This window comes from Salmo salar, chromosome ssa06, assembly GCF_905237065.1.
Source record: "Salmo salar chromosome ssa06, Ssal_v3.1, whole genome shotgun sequence".
In the NCBI taxonomy this organism is placed as follows: Eukaryota; Metazoa; Chordata; class Actinopteri; order Salmoniformes; family Salmonidae; genus Salmo; species Salmo salar.
This window is the reverse complement of record NC_059447.1, coordinates 85,522,084-85,535,752: the sequence shown is the minus strand read 5'-3', so window position 1 is coordinate 85,535,752 and position 13,669 is coordinate 85,522,084. Positions and strand designations below refer to the sequence as shown.

The 13,669-nt window shown below is 45.7% G+C and overlaps 1 protein-coding gene across 1 annotated transcript in view; it reads left to right on the top strand.

Annotated features, from left to right (window-relative positions):
- The window catches only part of LOC106608256 (formin), a 47,485-nt gene that overhangs the window by 30,010 nt on the left and 3,806 nt on the right, over positions 1 to 13,669 (top strand). The window contains exons 9-15 of the mRNA XM_014206108.2: positions 138 to 267; positions 610 to 756; positions 935 to 994; positions 1,166 to 1,286; positions 4,460 to 4,552; positions 12,838 to 12,889; positions 13,068 to 13,217. Of these exons, the coding sequence (XP_014061583.2) occupies positions 138 to 267; positions 610 to 756; positions 935 to 994; positions 1,166 to 1,286; positions 4,460 to 4,552; positions 12,838 to 12,889; positions 13,068 to 13,217 (753 nt within the window). The remainder of the gene's footprint in view (positions 1 to 137; positions 268 to 609; positions 757 to 934; positions 995 to 1,165; positions 1,287 to 4,459; positions 4,553 to 12,837; positions 12,890 to 13,067; positions 13,218 to 13,669) is intronic.

Below are 13,669 nucleotides of genomic sequence, written 5' to 3'. Positions count from 1 at the left end.
AGAGCGGTAGCTGGGGAATACGTGATTAGCTCCACCTCAAGGTGCCAACGCCTCTAAGGCGCCATCTTACAAAGACGGTAGTAACATCAAAGTAACATCCAACATGTCACTCTTCCTGTCACCTGTGTTGTCTCTAGGTTCCTGTTTGAGTTATCTCAGATACCAGACTTCCCAGACAGGGCTTCATGTATCATCTTCCAGTCTGTCTTCATAGACGCCATCGCCTCCATTCAGCACAAGTTGGACATTGTCTCTCGCGTCTGCAAGGTTGGAACTCTCTCTTCATGTTAGTTCATACTAGATGGTAACATAGAAACCACAGGAAACGTGTTTTACTTGTAGAACACATTTTGCAGACTAAATAAAGAGTCTTATAGAGAAACTCCCCTCCAAAACTATCTGTTGGTATTTGTTTCATTAGTCCACTGTTGATACATTCCTAAAATGTTTTGCATGTCAGCAATCAAGTTTTCAAGATATTGGACTTTCAAGAAGCAAAGTGTCACCGGCCGCACCATCACATTAATGTAAATGTAACTTGTCTCAGTAGTCTGAAGTACAGTGAACACTATGTTTAGTTAACAGTAGATAGTGCATTTCTGTCTCCAGGATCTGATGGACACCTCCAGTGTGAGGGAAGTGATGGGTCTGATTCTAGCCCTGGGGAACCATATGAACGGGGGCAACAGGACCAGAGGACAGGCTGACGGCTTTGGACTGGAGATCCTGCCCAAACTAAAGGACGTCAAGAGCAGGGTAAGGGCTATGTTACAGGATGAAGTACAGTTAGATGAGTGTGTAATATGACCTAGTAAAGGCCTACAGCTCACAGTATTTTAAAGCAGAATAAAGAACAGATGTATTGTTTTGTGTTGGGTTCCTTTGTGGTTAGTGTGGATCTTTTGTCTTCTCTGTTCTCTTCTGTTTTTTGAAGGACAATCGTATCAGTTTGGTTGACTATGTGACATCGTACTATCTCCGCAACCTGGACGAGGTAATGTCAAACATTTCTTCATCACTTTATTGAAATGTATTTTACTGGAAGTTAGTCTATGGGTGTTTGAGTTTTTAGTCATTCTGGAGTTGTTTTTTTCATTGTTTCTGTGTAGAACAAATGTCATGTTGTTGTTGTCACTCTGATGTTGCTGTTATTGTTTCCCTCCAGAACGCTGGAACAGAGAGAAGTGTCTTCCCTCTCCCTGAGCCTCAGGATGTGTTCCTGGCTGCCCAGGTCAAGTTTGAAGACATCACCAAGGACCTGAGACAGCTGAGACGAGACCTGACAGGTCAGAGGTCATTCATGCCTAGTCACAACACTGTGACATCAGCAACACAGACAGATAGGCAGGCAGGCAGAGACATGCAGGCAGAGACATGCAGGCAGAGACATGCAGGCAGAGACATGCAGGCAGAGACATGCAGGCAGAGACATGCAGGCAGAGACATGCAGGCAGAGACATGCAGGCAGAGACATGCAGGCAGAGACATGCAGGCCGACTGACTGACAGAAGGAGTCTCTGCTTCACCTGCTGTGCCAGAGTCAAAGGTTATCACTGTGGTTTCGCCTTCGATAACAACTGTTTAAATCTGGTGTTCTTAAACCATTTCAGCTCCAGACCCAAATGAGAAATTGACCGTCTTCCCGTGACCCAAATTGTCCTCCGTTGACCCAAATTAAGAAGAAATAGTGTGTGATTATAGATGTAGTCTCATAACTCGCCACTCACCTCTAACATGCCCAGGGCCCCCCTTTGGGTCCCGACTCATAGTTTAAGAAACCCTGGTTTAGATGCATCGATGCACATAGATGCACCCCAGATGGTGGCAGCCGATCGTTCTCTCTCTTTCTGTCTCTCTCTTTCTCTCTTTCTGTCTCTCTCTTTCTCTCTCTCTTTCTGTCTCTCTCTCTCTTGCTCTCTCTCTCTGTCTCTCTCTCTCTCTCCACCCTCTCTCTCTCTCTCTCTCTCGTCTCCCTCTCTCTCTCCCCACCCTCTCTCTCTCTGTCTCTCTCTCTCTCCCCCCTTTTTCTCTGTCTCTCTCTCTTTCTCTCTCTGTCTCTCTCTCTCTCTCTCTCTGTCTCTCTCTCTTTCGCTCTCTCTGTCTCTCTCTCTATCTCTCTCTCTCTCTCCCCACCCTTTCTCTCTCTGTCTCTCTGTCTCTCTCTCTCCCCACCATTTCTCTCTCTGTCTCTCTATCTCTCCCTCTCTGTGGCTCCACTCCTACTGCTGCTCTGTTTGTTCCCTCTGGCTCACCGTCCAATCAGGGTATCACAGGAGCTGGAGGAGCCAGTCTTCAGGCCCAGTCATAATACAGCCTGCTGGGAGCCACGGTTACAACCCGCCCCCGCGCCACGCTCCATCATCATCACCCAGATAAGATTACAAAGAATACTGTTTTCATTCAGGATTTGTGTAAACTGTGGAGGCGGGTATCTGCATTGTGTGGCGACTAGCGAGACTTTCTCTTTTTTGCATTTTGTGTTGGATCGGTGTTTGGTCCTTTCAGACAGGAAGAGGGTCATTCAGTCTCAGGTAAACAGAGGTCTACTTTTGGAGAAACAGGTGTGTTTTGAGATAGAGTTGAACTACTGTCCTGTTGAAGTACTGAGCAGCTGATGCACTTCACAGCAAACTCAAACGCACTTCTTGAGTTGTGTTTTTGTTTGTTCATGTAGGTTATATCTCATCTGTGATTGGGCAGCTCTTGACCTGTGTGACCAATCAGTGCTTCCACAAATAGATGTGATTTCCTTCCTGACAAAGGAACAGCTTTCATTCTAGAACCTAGAGATTACAGTGTGGTCGTTATCACACTCAATGGAAACTCTTTCAGGAAACAATATATTGTAAATGTATTGTGCACAGGCACAGACCACCGCAAAGTGATTCATTCAATTACTACAGCTGACAGTTCATATTTCCCAGTGGGGATAAACTGATGTTTCAACAGGAGAGCAGAGAATAGCTAAGTACACACACACACACACACACACACACACACACACACACACACACACACACACACACACACACACACACACACACAATCTAAAAAGGGAACAGATCAAAACAAAGGCTTGGTTCAACCCAGGCATGAGGGAGGTTGAAACAGCAGGACAAAAGGCTCCTGAGTTAGAGGGAGAGATGGTGGTTGGGACTCTCAGTGATAAGACCTGGTCGTGTTGAGAGGTAGAGAGAAGGGCATCTGCAACACACATCTGGGGGGCCACAGATTGTAGTATACGTACGTCTATGTTGTGTGTGTATATGAGTGCGTGTGTGTGTGTGTATGAGTGTGTGTGTGTGTGTGTGTGTGTGTGTGTGTGTGTGTGTGTGTGTGTGTGTGTGTGTGTGTGTGTGTGTGTGTGTGTGTGTGTGTGTGTGTGTGTGTGTGTGTTGTGTGTGTGTGTGTGTGTGTGTGTGTGTGTGTGTGTGTGTGTGTGTGTGTGTGTGTGTGTGTGTGTGTGTATATGGGTGTGTATGTGGGTGTGTGTGTATGAGTGTGTATGTGGGTGTGTGTGTGCGTGTGTGGGTGTGTGTGTGTGTGGGGGGGTGCGTGCTTGTGTTTATAGGGCGGTGCGTTTGGGTTGATAAGACGTACCCCCTCAGATTACATAAGGACAGTGATGGTCGCCCTCCACTCTGATCGCTGGCAACGGTACAGTACAGGCTCACAAAGACACGGAGACAGATCTGATGGGCAGGATTATAGCTGTATCTGAAAGGCGCCAGGGCACTTCCACAGAGACTCTGAATCAGAGACACTCCACCAAGTCTCTGGACACACACACAGACGTACACACACACGCGCACACACACACACACACACACACACACACACACACACACACACACACACACACACACACACACACACACACACACACACACACACACACACACACACACACACACACACACACACACACACACACACACACACACACACACGTACAAAGGAATAGAGAGAGAGTGAGGTGCATTGTCCTCAGCACTGCCACAGCTGGGGCTGGCTGGGTAATAGAATCATATGGGCACACTTAACGACAGTAGAGAACAGTTGAAGTGGTAAAGAGAGGAGACGGAAGAGAGGAAAAGCTTTTGTTCTGTGTTGGTCAAAGACGGTCCTTAGCTTAACTATAAACAGGGTTTGTGAATGGCTGCTGTGGGGAAACCAGCTTTGACTGGAAACCAGCTTTGTAGCTGCCTGTGTGAATTAACGGGGCCTGGTGAGAACAGAACACTGGCGCTGAGGTTTCTGCTGTGAGGAGTATCACTAACTACAGAGACAGAGAGTTACACAGCCTGAGGGAGTCTCCCGGACACTAACACAGAGTAACACCATTCCACCCACCCAGTCACATGAATACGATAACATGCTGTCACACTTTTCAACTTGGTGGGGCGTTAATGTTGTCTCATTGAAAAAGAACCAGTGTTTTTTTCCCCTGTTTTCCCAGTGTGTGAGAAAGGAGTTCAGAAGGTGTGTTCCAGCTCATCTGAAGAACATCTCCAGCCATTTAAGGACAAAATGGAGTCGTTTGTTCTGATTGGTGAGTAGCCTATAGCACTGGGAAATAAGGAGGACTACTGTAGTCCCCAGCAGTTTGTAATATAGTAGCACAACAACAGTAGTTAGTAGTATAGTAACACAACAACAGTAGTTAGTAGTATAGTAACACAACAACAGTAGTTAGTAGTATAGTAACACAACAACAGTAGTTAGTAGTATAGTAACACAACAGTAGTTAGTAGTATAGTAACACAACAGTAGTTAGTAGTATAGTGACACAACAACAGTAGTTAGTAGTATAGTGACACAACAACAGTAGTTAGTAATATAGTGACATAACAACAGTAGTTAGTAGTATAGTAACACAACAACAGTAGTTAGTAATATAGTGACACAACAACAGTAGTTAGTAGTATAGTAACACAACAACAGTAGTTAGTAATATAGTAACACAACAACAGTAGTTAGTAATATAGTAACACAACAACAGTAGTTAGTAGTATAGTAACACAACAACAGTAGTATAGTGACATAACAACAGTAGTTAGTAATATAGTAACACAACAACAGTAGTTAGTAATATAGTAACACAACAACAGTAGTTAGTAGTATAGTGACATAACAACAGTAGTTAGTAGTATAGTAACACAACAACAGTAGTTAGTAGTATAGTAACACAACAACAGTAGTTCGTAGTATAGTGACACAACAACAGTAGTTAGTAGTATAGTTACACAACTACAGTAGTTAGTAATATAGTAACACAACAGTAGTTAGTAGTATAGTAACACAACAACAGTAGTTAGTAGTATAGTAACACAACAACAGTAGTTAGTAGTATAGTAACACAACAACAGTAGTTAGTAATATAGTAACACAACAACAGTAGTTAGTAATATAGTAACACAACAACAGTAGTTAGTAGTATAGTAACACAACAACAGTAGTTAGTAGTATAGTAACACAACAACAGTAGTTAGTAGTATAGTAACACAACAACAGTAGTTAGTAGTATAGTGACACCACCAACCAATTTTCCACAATAGTTTGGTCAGTCATCTTCTTATATACTTAAACTTCCATTGGTGTTATTTCTAAACAGTATCCCTTCATGTAGAAGGTGCTCCTAAAAAGCCAACATCTCAACCAGGGGGTTGGAATCAAAATGATGTTCCAGGGGTTGGAACCAAAATGATGTTCCAGGGGTTGAAACCAAAATGATGTTCCAGGGGTTGGAACCAAAATGATGTTCCAGGGGTTGGAACCAAAATGATGTTCCAGGGGTTGGAACCAAAATGATGTTCCAGGAGTTGGAACCAAAATGATGTTCCAGGGGTTGAAACCAAAATGATGTTCCAGGGGTTGGAACCAAAATGATGTTCCAGGGGTTGGAACCAAAATGATGTTCCAGGGGTTGGAACCAAAATGATGTTCCAGGGGTTGGAACCAAAATGATGTTCCAGGGGTTGAAACCAAAATGATTGTCAGGGATTTCGTCGTCGTCAGACGATATGGCGAAATCATCGTCGGAAAAGGAGGACCAATATGCAGCAGGACTGGTTTTGTTCATTTTGAACATTTATTAACTCAGAATGATTACCAAAAAACAACAAAACAAACTCACGATATACTGACAGTCTTCTCAGGCTCATACATGCTAGACAAAGAACAATCTCCCACAAATGACAAACACAAACACACCCTAATATATGGGACTCTCAATCAAAGGCAAAGAGAAAACACCTGCCTTCAATTGAGAGTCCCAACCCCAATTAATCAACCATAGAAACACACTCACTAGACTCCACATAGAAATACATAAACATAGACCATAAACCAAAAACCCGGAAATACTAAATCAAACGCCCTTTTTTCCAAAACACCACCCCGAACCACATAAAACAAATACCCTCTGCCACGTCCTGACCAAACTACAATGACAATTAACCCTTATACTGGCCAGGACGTGACAGTACCCCCCCCCAAAGGTGATAACCCCGGAAGCACCTCAAGAAAAACAAGAACCCCAAACAACAACAAAAATACCCCTAAACTAAAGGGAGGGAAGGGAGGGTGGCTGCCGTCACCGACGGCACTTGTGCTACACCCCCCCCCAACCCACCTATGCAGGTGGTGGTTCAGGCTCCGGCCTATTGTCCTCCAGAGTGCCGACCCCGATCAGCCTTGGACCGTAGGCAGACTCCCCTTGCTCTGGATCCTGGGCAGACCTCCTCCTCTCCACCCTGTATACAGACTCATTAATTGAACCGTTAATCATTTTAACCTGTTAGGGCTAGGGGGCAGTATTTGCACGGCTGGATAAAAAAATGTACCCGATTTAATCTGGTTACTAATCCTACCCAGTAACTAGAATATGCATATACTTATTATATATGGATAGAAAACACTCTAAAGTTTCTAAAACTGTTTGAATGGTGTCTGTGAGTATAACAGAACTCATTTGGCAGGCAAAGCCCTGAGACATTTTCTGACAGGAAGTGGATACCTGATGTGTTGTATTACCTTTAAACCTATGCCATTGAAAAACACAGGGGCTGAGGAATATTTTGGCACTTCCTATTGCTTCCACTAGATGTCACCAGCCTTTACAAAGTGTTTTGAGTCTTCTGGAGGGAGATCTGACCGAACAAGAGCCATGGAACGGTGATGGCCCATTAGACACCTGGCGCGCGAGTTCATGTTGGGTACCCTCGTTCCAATACGTTATAAAAGAGAATGCATTCGTCCACCTTGAATATTATTCATGTTCTGGTTAAAAAAGGCCCTAATGATTTATGCTATACAACGTTTGACATGTTTGAACGAACGTAAATATATTTTTTCCCCTCGTTCATGAAGTGAAGTCCGGCGGGCTTAGATCATGTGCTAACAAGACGGAGATTTTTGGACATAAATTATGAGCTTTTTTGAACAAAACTACATTCGTTATGGACCTGTGATACCTGGAAGTGACATCTGATGAAGAGAATCAAAGGTAATGGATTATTTACATAGTATTTTCGATTTTAGATCTCCGGAACATGACGGCTAGTCTGTATCGCAACGCGTATTTTTCTGGGCGCAGTGCTCAGATTATTGCAAAGTGTGATTTCCCAGTAAGGTTATTTTTAAATCTGGCAAGTTGATTGCGTTCAAGAGATGTAAATCTATAATTCTTTAAATGACAATATAATATTTTACCAATGTTTTCTAATTTTAATTATTTAATTTGTGATGCTGACTTGACTGCCGGTTATTGGAGGGAAACGATTTCCTCAACATCAATGCCATAGTAAAACGCTGTTTTTGGATATAAATATGAACTTGATAGAACTAAAAATGCATGCATTGTCTAACATAATGTCCTAGGAGTGTCATCTGATGGAGATTGTAAAAGGTTAGTGCATCATTTTAGCTGGTTTTATGGTTTTGGTGACCCTGTCTTTGAATTGACAAAACATTACACACAACTCTTGTAAATGTACTGTCCTAACATACTCTAAATTTATGCTTTCGCCGTAAAACCTTTTTGAAATCGTAAAACGTGGTTAGATTAAGGAGATGTTTATCTTTCAAAGGGTGTAAAATAGTTGTATGTTTGAAAAATGTGAATTTTGACATTTATTTGGATTCAAATTTGCCGCTCTTGAAATGCACCTGCTGTTGATGGAGTGCACCACGGGTGGGACGCTTGCGTCCCACCTAGCCCATAGAGGTTAAGTTCTGGATTGTCAGGCTTACTCAGTTCAGGGTTGCTGCTCGACTCCCTTGGTTCTTCGTAATCGGCAGACTCTGGGCCGATGGGCCATTCTGGCTGATCCTGGCCGATGGGGCCGTCTGGCAGCTCCGGGCAGTCTGGCCGCTCTGGCAGCTCCGGGCAGTCTGGCCGCTCTGGCAGCTCCGGGCAGTCTGGCCGCTCTGGCATCTCCGGGCAGTCTGGCCACTCTGGCATCTCCGGGCAGTCGGGCCGCTCTGGCGGCTCCTGACTGGCGAGCGGCTCTGGCGGCTCCTGACTGGCGGGCGGCTCTGGCGGCTCCTGACTGGCGGGCGGCTCTGGCGGCTCCTGACTGGCGGGCGGCTCTGGCGGCTCCTGACTGGCAGGCGGCTCTGGCGGCTCCTGACTGGCGGGCGGCTCTGGCGGCTCCTGACTGGCGGGCGGCTCTGGCGACTCCTGACTGACGGGCGGCTCTGGCGACTCCTGACTGACGGGCGGCTCTGGCGACTCTTGACTGACGGGCAGCTCTAGCGACGTCGGACTGGGATGACGCACTTGAAGCCTGGTGCGTGGTGCTGGTACTGGACGTACCAGACTGGGAACACGCACCTCCAGGCTAGTGCGGGGAGCGGGAACAGGACGAGTCGGACTGGGCTGACTCACTTCCGGGTCCGCACGAGAGACAGGAACTGGAAACACCGGGCTATGGAGGCGCACAGGCGGTCTTGATCTTACCTCCTGCACAACCCGTCCTGGCTGGATGGAACTAGTAGCCCTGTACAAGCGGGGTGCTCGTACAGGGCGGACTGGGCTGTGCAGGGGCCTGATGGTTGCCGTGCGTAGAGCGGGAGTTGGGTAGCCTGGTCCTAGGAGGCGTACCGGCGACCAGATGCGCTGCGCAGGCATCCTCCTACCAGGCTGGATGCCCACTCTAGCACGGCACCTGCGAGGGGCTGGAATAACGCGCACCGGACTGTGCGTGCGTATGGGTGAGATAGTGCGCTCTTCAGCGAAACATGGCGCCCTCCACCTCATACGCTCCTCCATATAACCACGGGTAGCTGGCTTCTGGCTCTTCCTTGGCCTAGCCAAACTACCCGTGTGCCCCCCCCAAAAAAATTATTGGGGGTGCCTCTCATGCTTCAACGCCAGTCGTGATCCTCGGAAATGTTCCCGGTCCTTACCAGCCATTCTCCATGGGCCCTCTCCGGCCATAACTTGCTCCCATGTCCATCTCTCCCGTTTGTCCAATTCAAAATCCCTCTGCTCCTTCCTCTGCTGCTTGGTCCTGGTTTGGTGGGAGATTCTGTCAGGGATTTCGTCGTCGTCAGACGATATGGCGAAATCATCGTCGGAAAAGGAGGACCAATATGCAGCAGGACTGGTTTTGTTCATTTTGAACATTTATTAACTCAGAATGATTACCAAAAAACAACAAAACAAACTCACGATATACTGACAGTCTTCTCAGGCTCATACATGCTAGACAAAGAACAATCTCCCACAAATGACAAACACAAACACACCCTAATATATGGGACTCTCAATCAAAGGCAAAGAGAAAACACCTGCCTTCAATTGAGAGTCCCAACCCCAATTAATCAACCATAGAAACACACTCACTAGACTCCACATAGAAATACATAAACATAGACCATAAACCAAAAACCCGGAAATACTAAATCAAACGCCCTTTTTTCCAAAACACCACCCCGAACCACATAAAACAAATACCCTCTGCCACGTCCTGACCAAACTACAATGACAATTAACCCTTATACTGGCCAGGACGTGACAATGATGTTCCAGGGGTTGGAACCAAAATGATGTTCCAGGGGTTGGAATCAAAATGATTTTCCAGGGGTTGGAACCAAAATGATGTTCCAGGGGTTTGGAAACAAAATGATGTTCCAGGGGTTGGAATCAAAATGATGTTCCAGGGGTTGGAACCAAAATGATGTTCCAGGGGTTGGAACCAAAATGATGTTCCAGGGGTTGGAACCAAAATGATGTTCCAGTCCTATTGAACAGAACCATTATTGTTTTTCTTCTGTTCCGCTGTTCCGACCAGCAAAATAAAGTTCTGAACCGGTTCAAACAACAACTAATAGTAAGGGTTTCTATCGTCCCTTTCTGTTCTTTTTTAATCCTCTGAAATATAACATTAAATCACTTCACCAATCAGTGTGGATAGAGCAGCTTGCTGTGGAGCGGGGAAGTGATTGTAATCTGTATAGGAAAGTTGTTTAAAGCAAATTGTATTTTGTCATAACAGCATGGTTTAATCATAATGAAAGACAAACACACACTCTGCTTCCAGTCACAGTGTAGGCTGTGAGATGCAACTGAAATGTTGATGGAGAGAGTGGGAGAGGATGGAGGAAACTTGCCTTGAAGCTCTCGATGTCTTGTTGTGACATGCGTCATCTGAATTGGGCCCACTGAATTATACCCACAGAGTACCAGCTTCTATGGAGGAACTTTGAATGTCTTTGAAGTTCTAAGTTGGTTTAACGTTGGACCAGAGCAAACAAGCTTGTGTGTGCAGAGCAGCAAGATAATAAAAAAACCGTCTTCCCTTTTTGCAGTTAATAAAACGTAATAACTATAGTGTCCTTAACTAGCATTGAAAAAGTAAATCGATTCTCTAACTAAACATCGCTCCCTAATTTCTGAATTACACTTGTAACGTCATCAGTAGATTACAGTAACCTATGTAACGTCATCAGTAGACTACAGTAACCTATGTAACGTCATCAGTAGACTACAGTAACCTATGTAACATCATCAGTAGACTACAGTAACCTATGTAACGTCATCAGTAGATTACAGTAACCTATGTAACGTCATCAGTAGACTACAGTAACCTATGTAACGTCATCAGTAGATTACAGTAACCTATGTAACGTCATCAGTAGACTACAGTAACCTATGTAACATCATCAGTAGAATACAGTAACCTATGTAACGTCATCAGTAGGCTACAGTAACCTATGTAACATCATCAGTAGAATACAGTAACCTATGTAACATCATCAGTAGAATACAGTAACCTATGTAACATCATCAGTAGAATACAGTAACCTATGTAACGTCATCAGTAGACTCCCCTAATCTATGCTTCAGAGGGGGAGGGGCTACAGTAACCTATGCTTCAGAGGGGGAGGGGCTACTGTAGCCTATACTTTAGAGGGGAGGAGCTACAGTAGCCTATGCTTCAGAGGGGGAGAGGCTACAGTAGCCTATGCTTCAGAGGGGGAGAGGCTACAGTAGCCTATGCTTCAGAGGGGGAGGGGCTACAGTAGCCCACGCTTCAGAGAGGAGGGGCAGGTAGCCTACACACCCACTGGCAAAGACCTCCAGCAGGCAGGCAGATGCTGGAATAAGTTTGAGTCAGAGTGAGTGCTTTGCATTGGCACTTTGTTGCGTTTTTTTGTGGGACTGAAAAAAATGCCCGGAACATAAAATAACGTTATTAACTGGTTCCTATGCTTTTAAAATAACGCTTCTGTTCCAGAACAGTATACATCTCTTTAGTTTTCAGTTTGGGTTCTGTTCCTTAAATCCTTTCGTTCTTTTTAGGTTTTTGTTTCTGTTCCCTGAAGCGGTTCCAACCTTTGATCTCAACATGCCTCCCAGTGTTCACTATGAGTATATATGTTTTCCTTACCCATCTATTCCTCTCTCTCTCTATCGCTCTCTCTCTCTCCCTCCCTCATCTCTCTCTCTCTCTCTGTCTGTCTCCCTCTCTCCCTTTCTCTCTCTATCTCTCTCTCTCTGTCTCCCTCCCTCCCTTTCTCTCTCTCTCTCTCTTTCTCTCTATCTCTCTCTCGCTCTCTCTGTCTGTCTCCCTCCCTTTCTCTCTCTCTCTCACACCTCTCTCTCTCTCTCTCTCTCTCATTCTCCCTCCTTCTCGAATTCTCCCTCCCTCCCTTCCTCCCTCCCTCCCTCTCTCTCTCTTTCACTCTGTCTCTCTCTCTCTGTCTCCCTCCCTCCCTCCCTCTCGTTCTCCCTCCTTCTCTAATTCTCCCTCCCTCCCTCCCTCCCTCCCTCCCTCTCTCTTTCCCTCTCCCTCCTCACATTGCTCCTGACATAATTATTCAATTGTTTCTCTCTCTCAGATAAGGACGCGTACATCCTGTTGCCATGGCGAATATCTCTTCCATCTTTTTTAGGGGCTAGATAAGGGTCTGAGGGGGAGATAGACAGCTTACGGTGGGGTTCAGAGGCTAGACATACAGATAGGGATCAGGCAGATTTGGCATTGAGTACTGGGACTCTGGAGAGAGACAAACAGGAGGAACGTTTGGTGGGAGAAATTGTACAGACAGAGAGTGTGTGTGCGTGTGTGTGCCCGTGCGTGCGTGCGTGCGTGATCAAGACATAACCATATTGGAAAGTGGCACCAAGAGCGGCCCCTTTGTGGGATAACATTTGTGTTTTTATAAATAAAATGGTTGTATGACTCCATTTGACAAGACCATTGTACAGCACAACAGGTTCTCAGTGCTTGTCTTTGCATGCTGGTATATGTACTGTACAATACACTTTGAGGAAAGAAGATTTATGTTCATTTAAATGTTATACAATTGTGTATATTTCATTTGCAGCGAGTAATGAACAAGATGAAGTGCATGCCCAGTTGATGTTTGCACAAAAAAGGTTTGAAAACACACCTCTCTCTTTCTACTTCCCTTCTTTGTAGTATGTATAACATTGTAGGTTTCATTGAAGAGTTCCACAAGGTGATACTGCTCTCTACAGTAATTAAATGACTTTATACAAGAGATTCACTGGACCTGAAGTTCTAACACCATCTTCCCTTATCTCCATTCCTCAGCTTCCACGAGCTGGTGACGTTCTTAGGGTTGAAGCCCAAGACAGGAGAGACTGAAGTGGCGACAGGTCACTTCTTTATGCTGTGGTTTGAGTTCTGTACCGACTTCAAGACCAGGTGGAAGAGAGAGAACAAGAATATATCCAAAGAGAGGTGTGTGGATAGAGAGAGAGAGAGACATAGAGAGAGAGAGACATAGAGAGAGAGAGAGAGAGAGAGAGAGAGAGAGAGAGGGAGGGAGGGGGGAGAGAGAGACAAAGAGAGGGGGTTGAGAGAGGGGGAGAGGGGGGGTGAGAGAGAGAGAGAGAGAGGGGGTGAGAGAGAAGGAGAGAGAGGGAGAGAGAAGGGGGAGAGGAGAGGGAGAGAGAGAGAGAGAGAGAGAGAGAGAGAGGGGTGGGTGAGAGAAAGGGTGAGAGAGGGGTGAGAGAGAGGGGGTGAGAGAGGGAGAGAGAGGGGGGAGAGAGGAGGGGGAGAGAGGAGAGGGGTGGAGGAGAGAGGGCGAGAGAAGGGGGAGAGAGGGGGGTGAGAGAGAGGGAGAGGGGTGAGAGAGAGGGAGAGAGGGGTGAGAAAGGAGGGAGAGAGAGGGGGTGAGAGAGAGGGAGAGA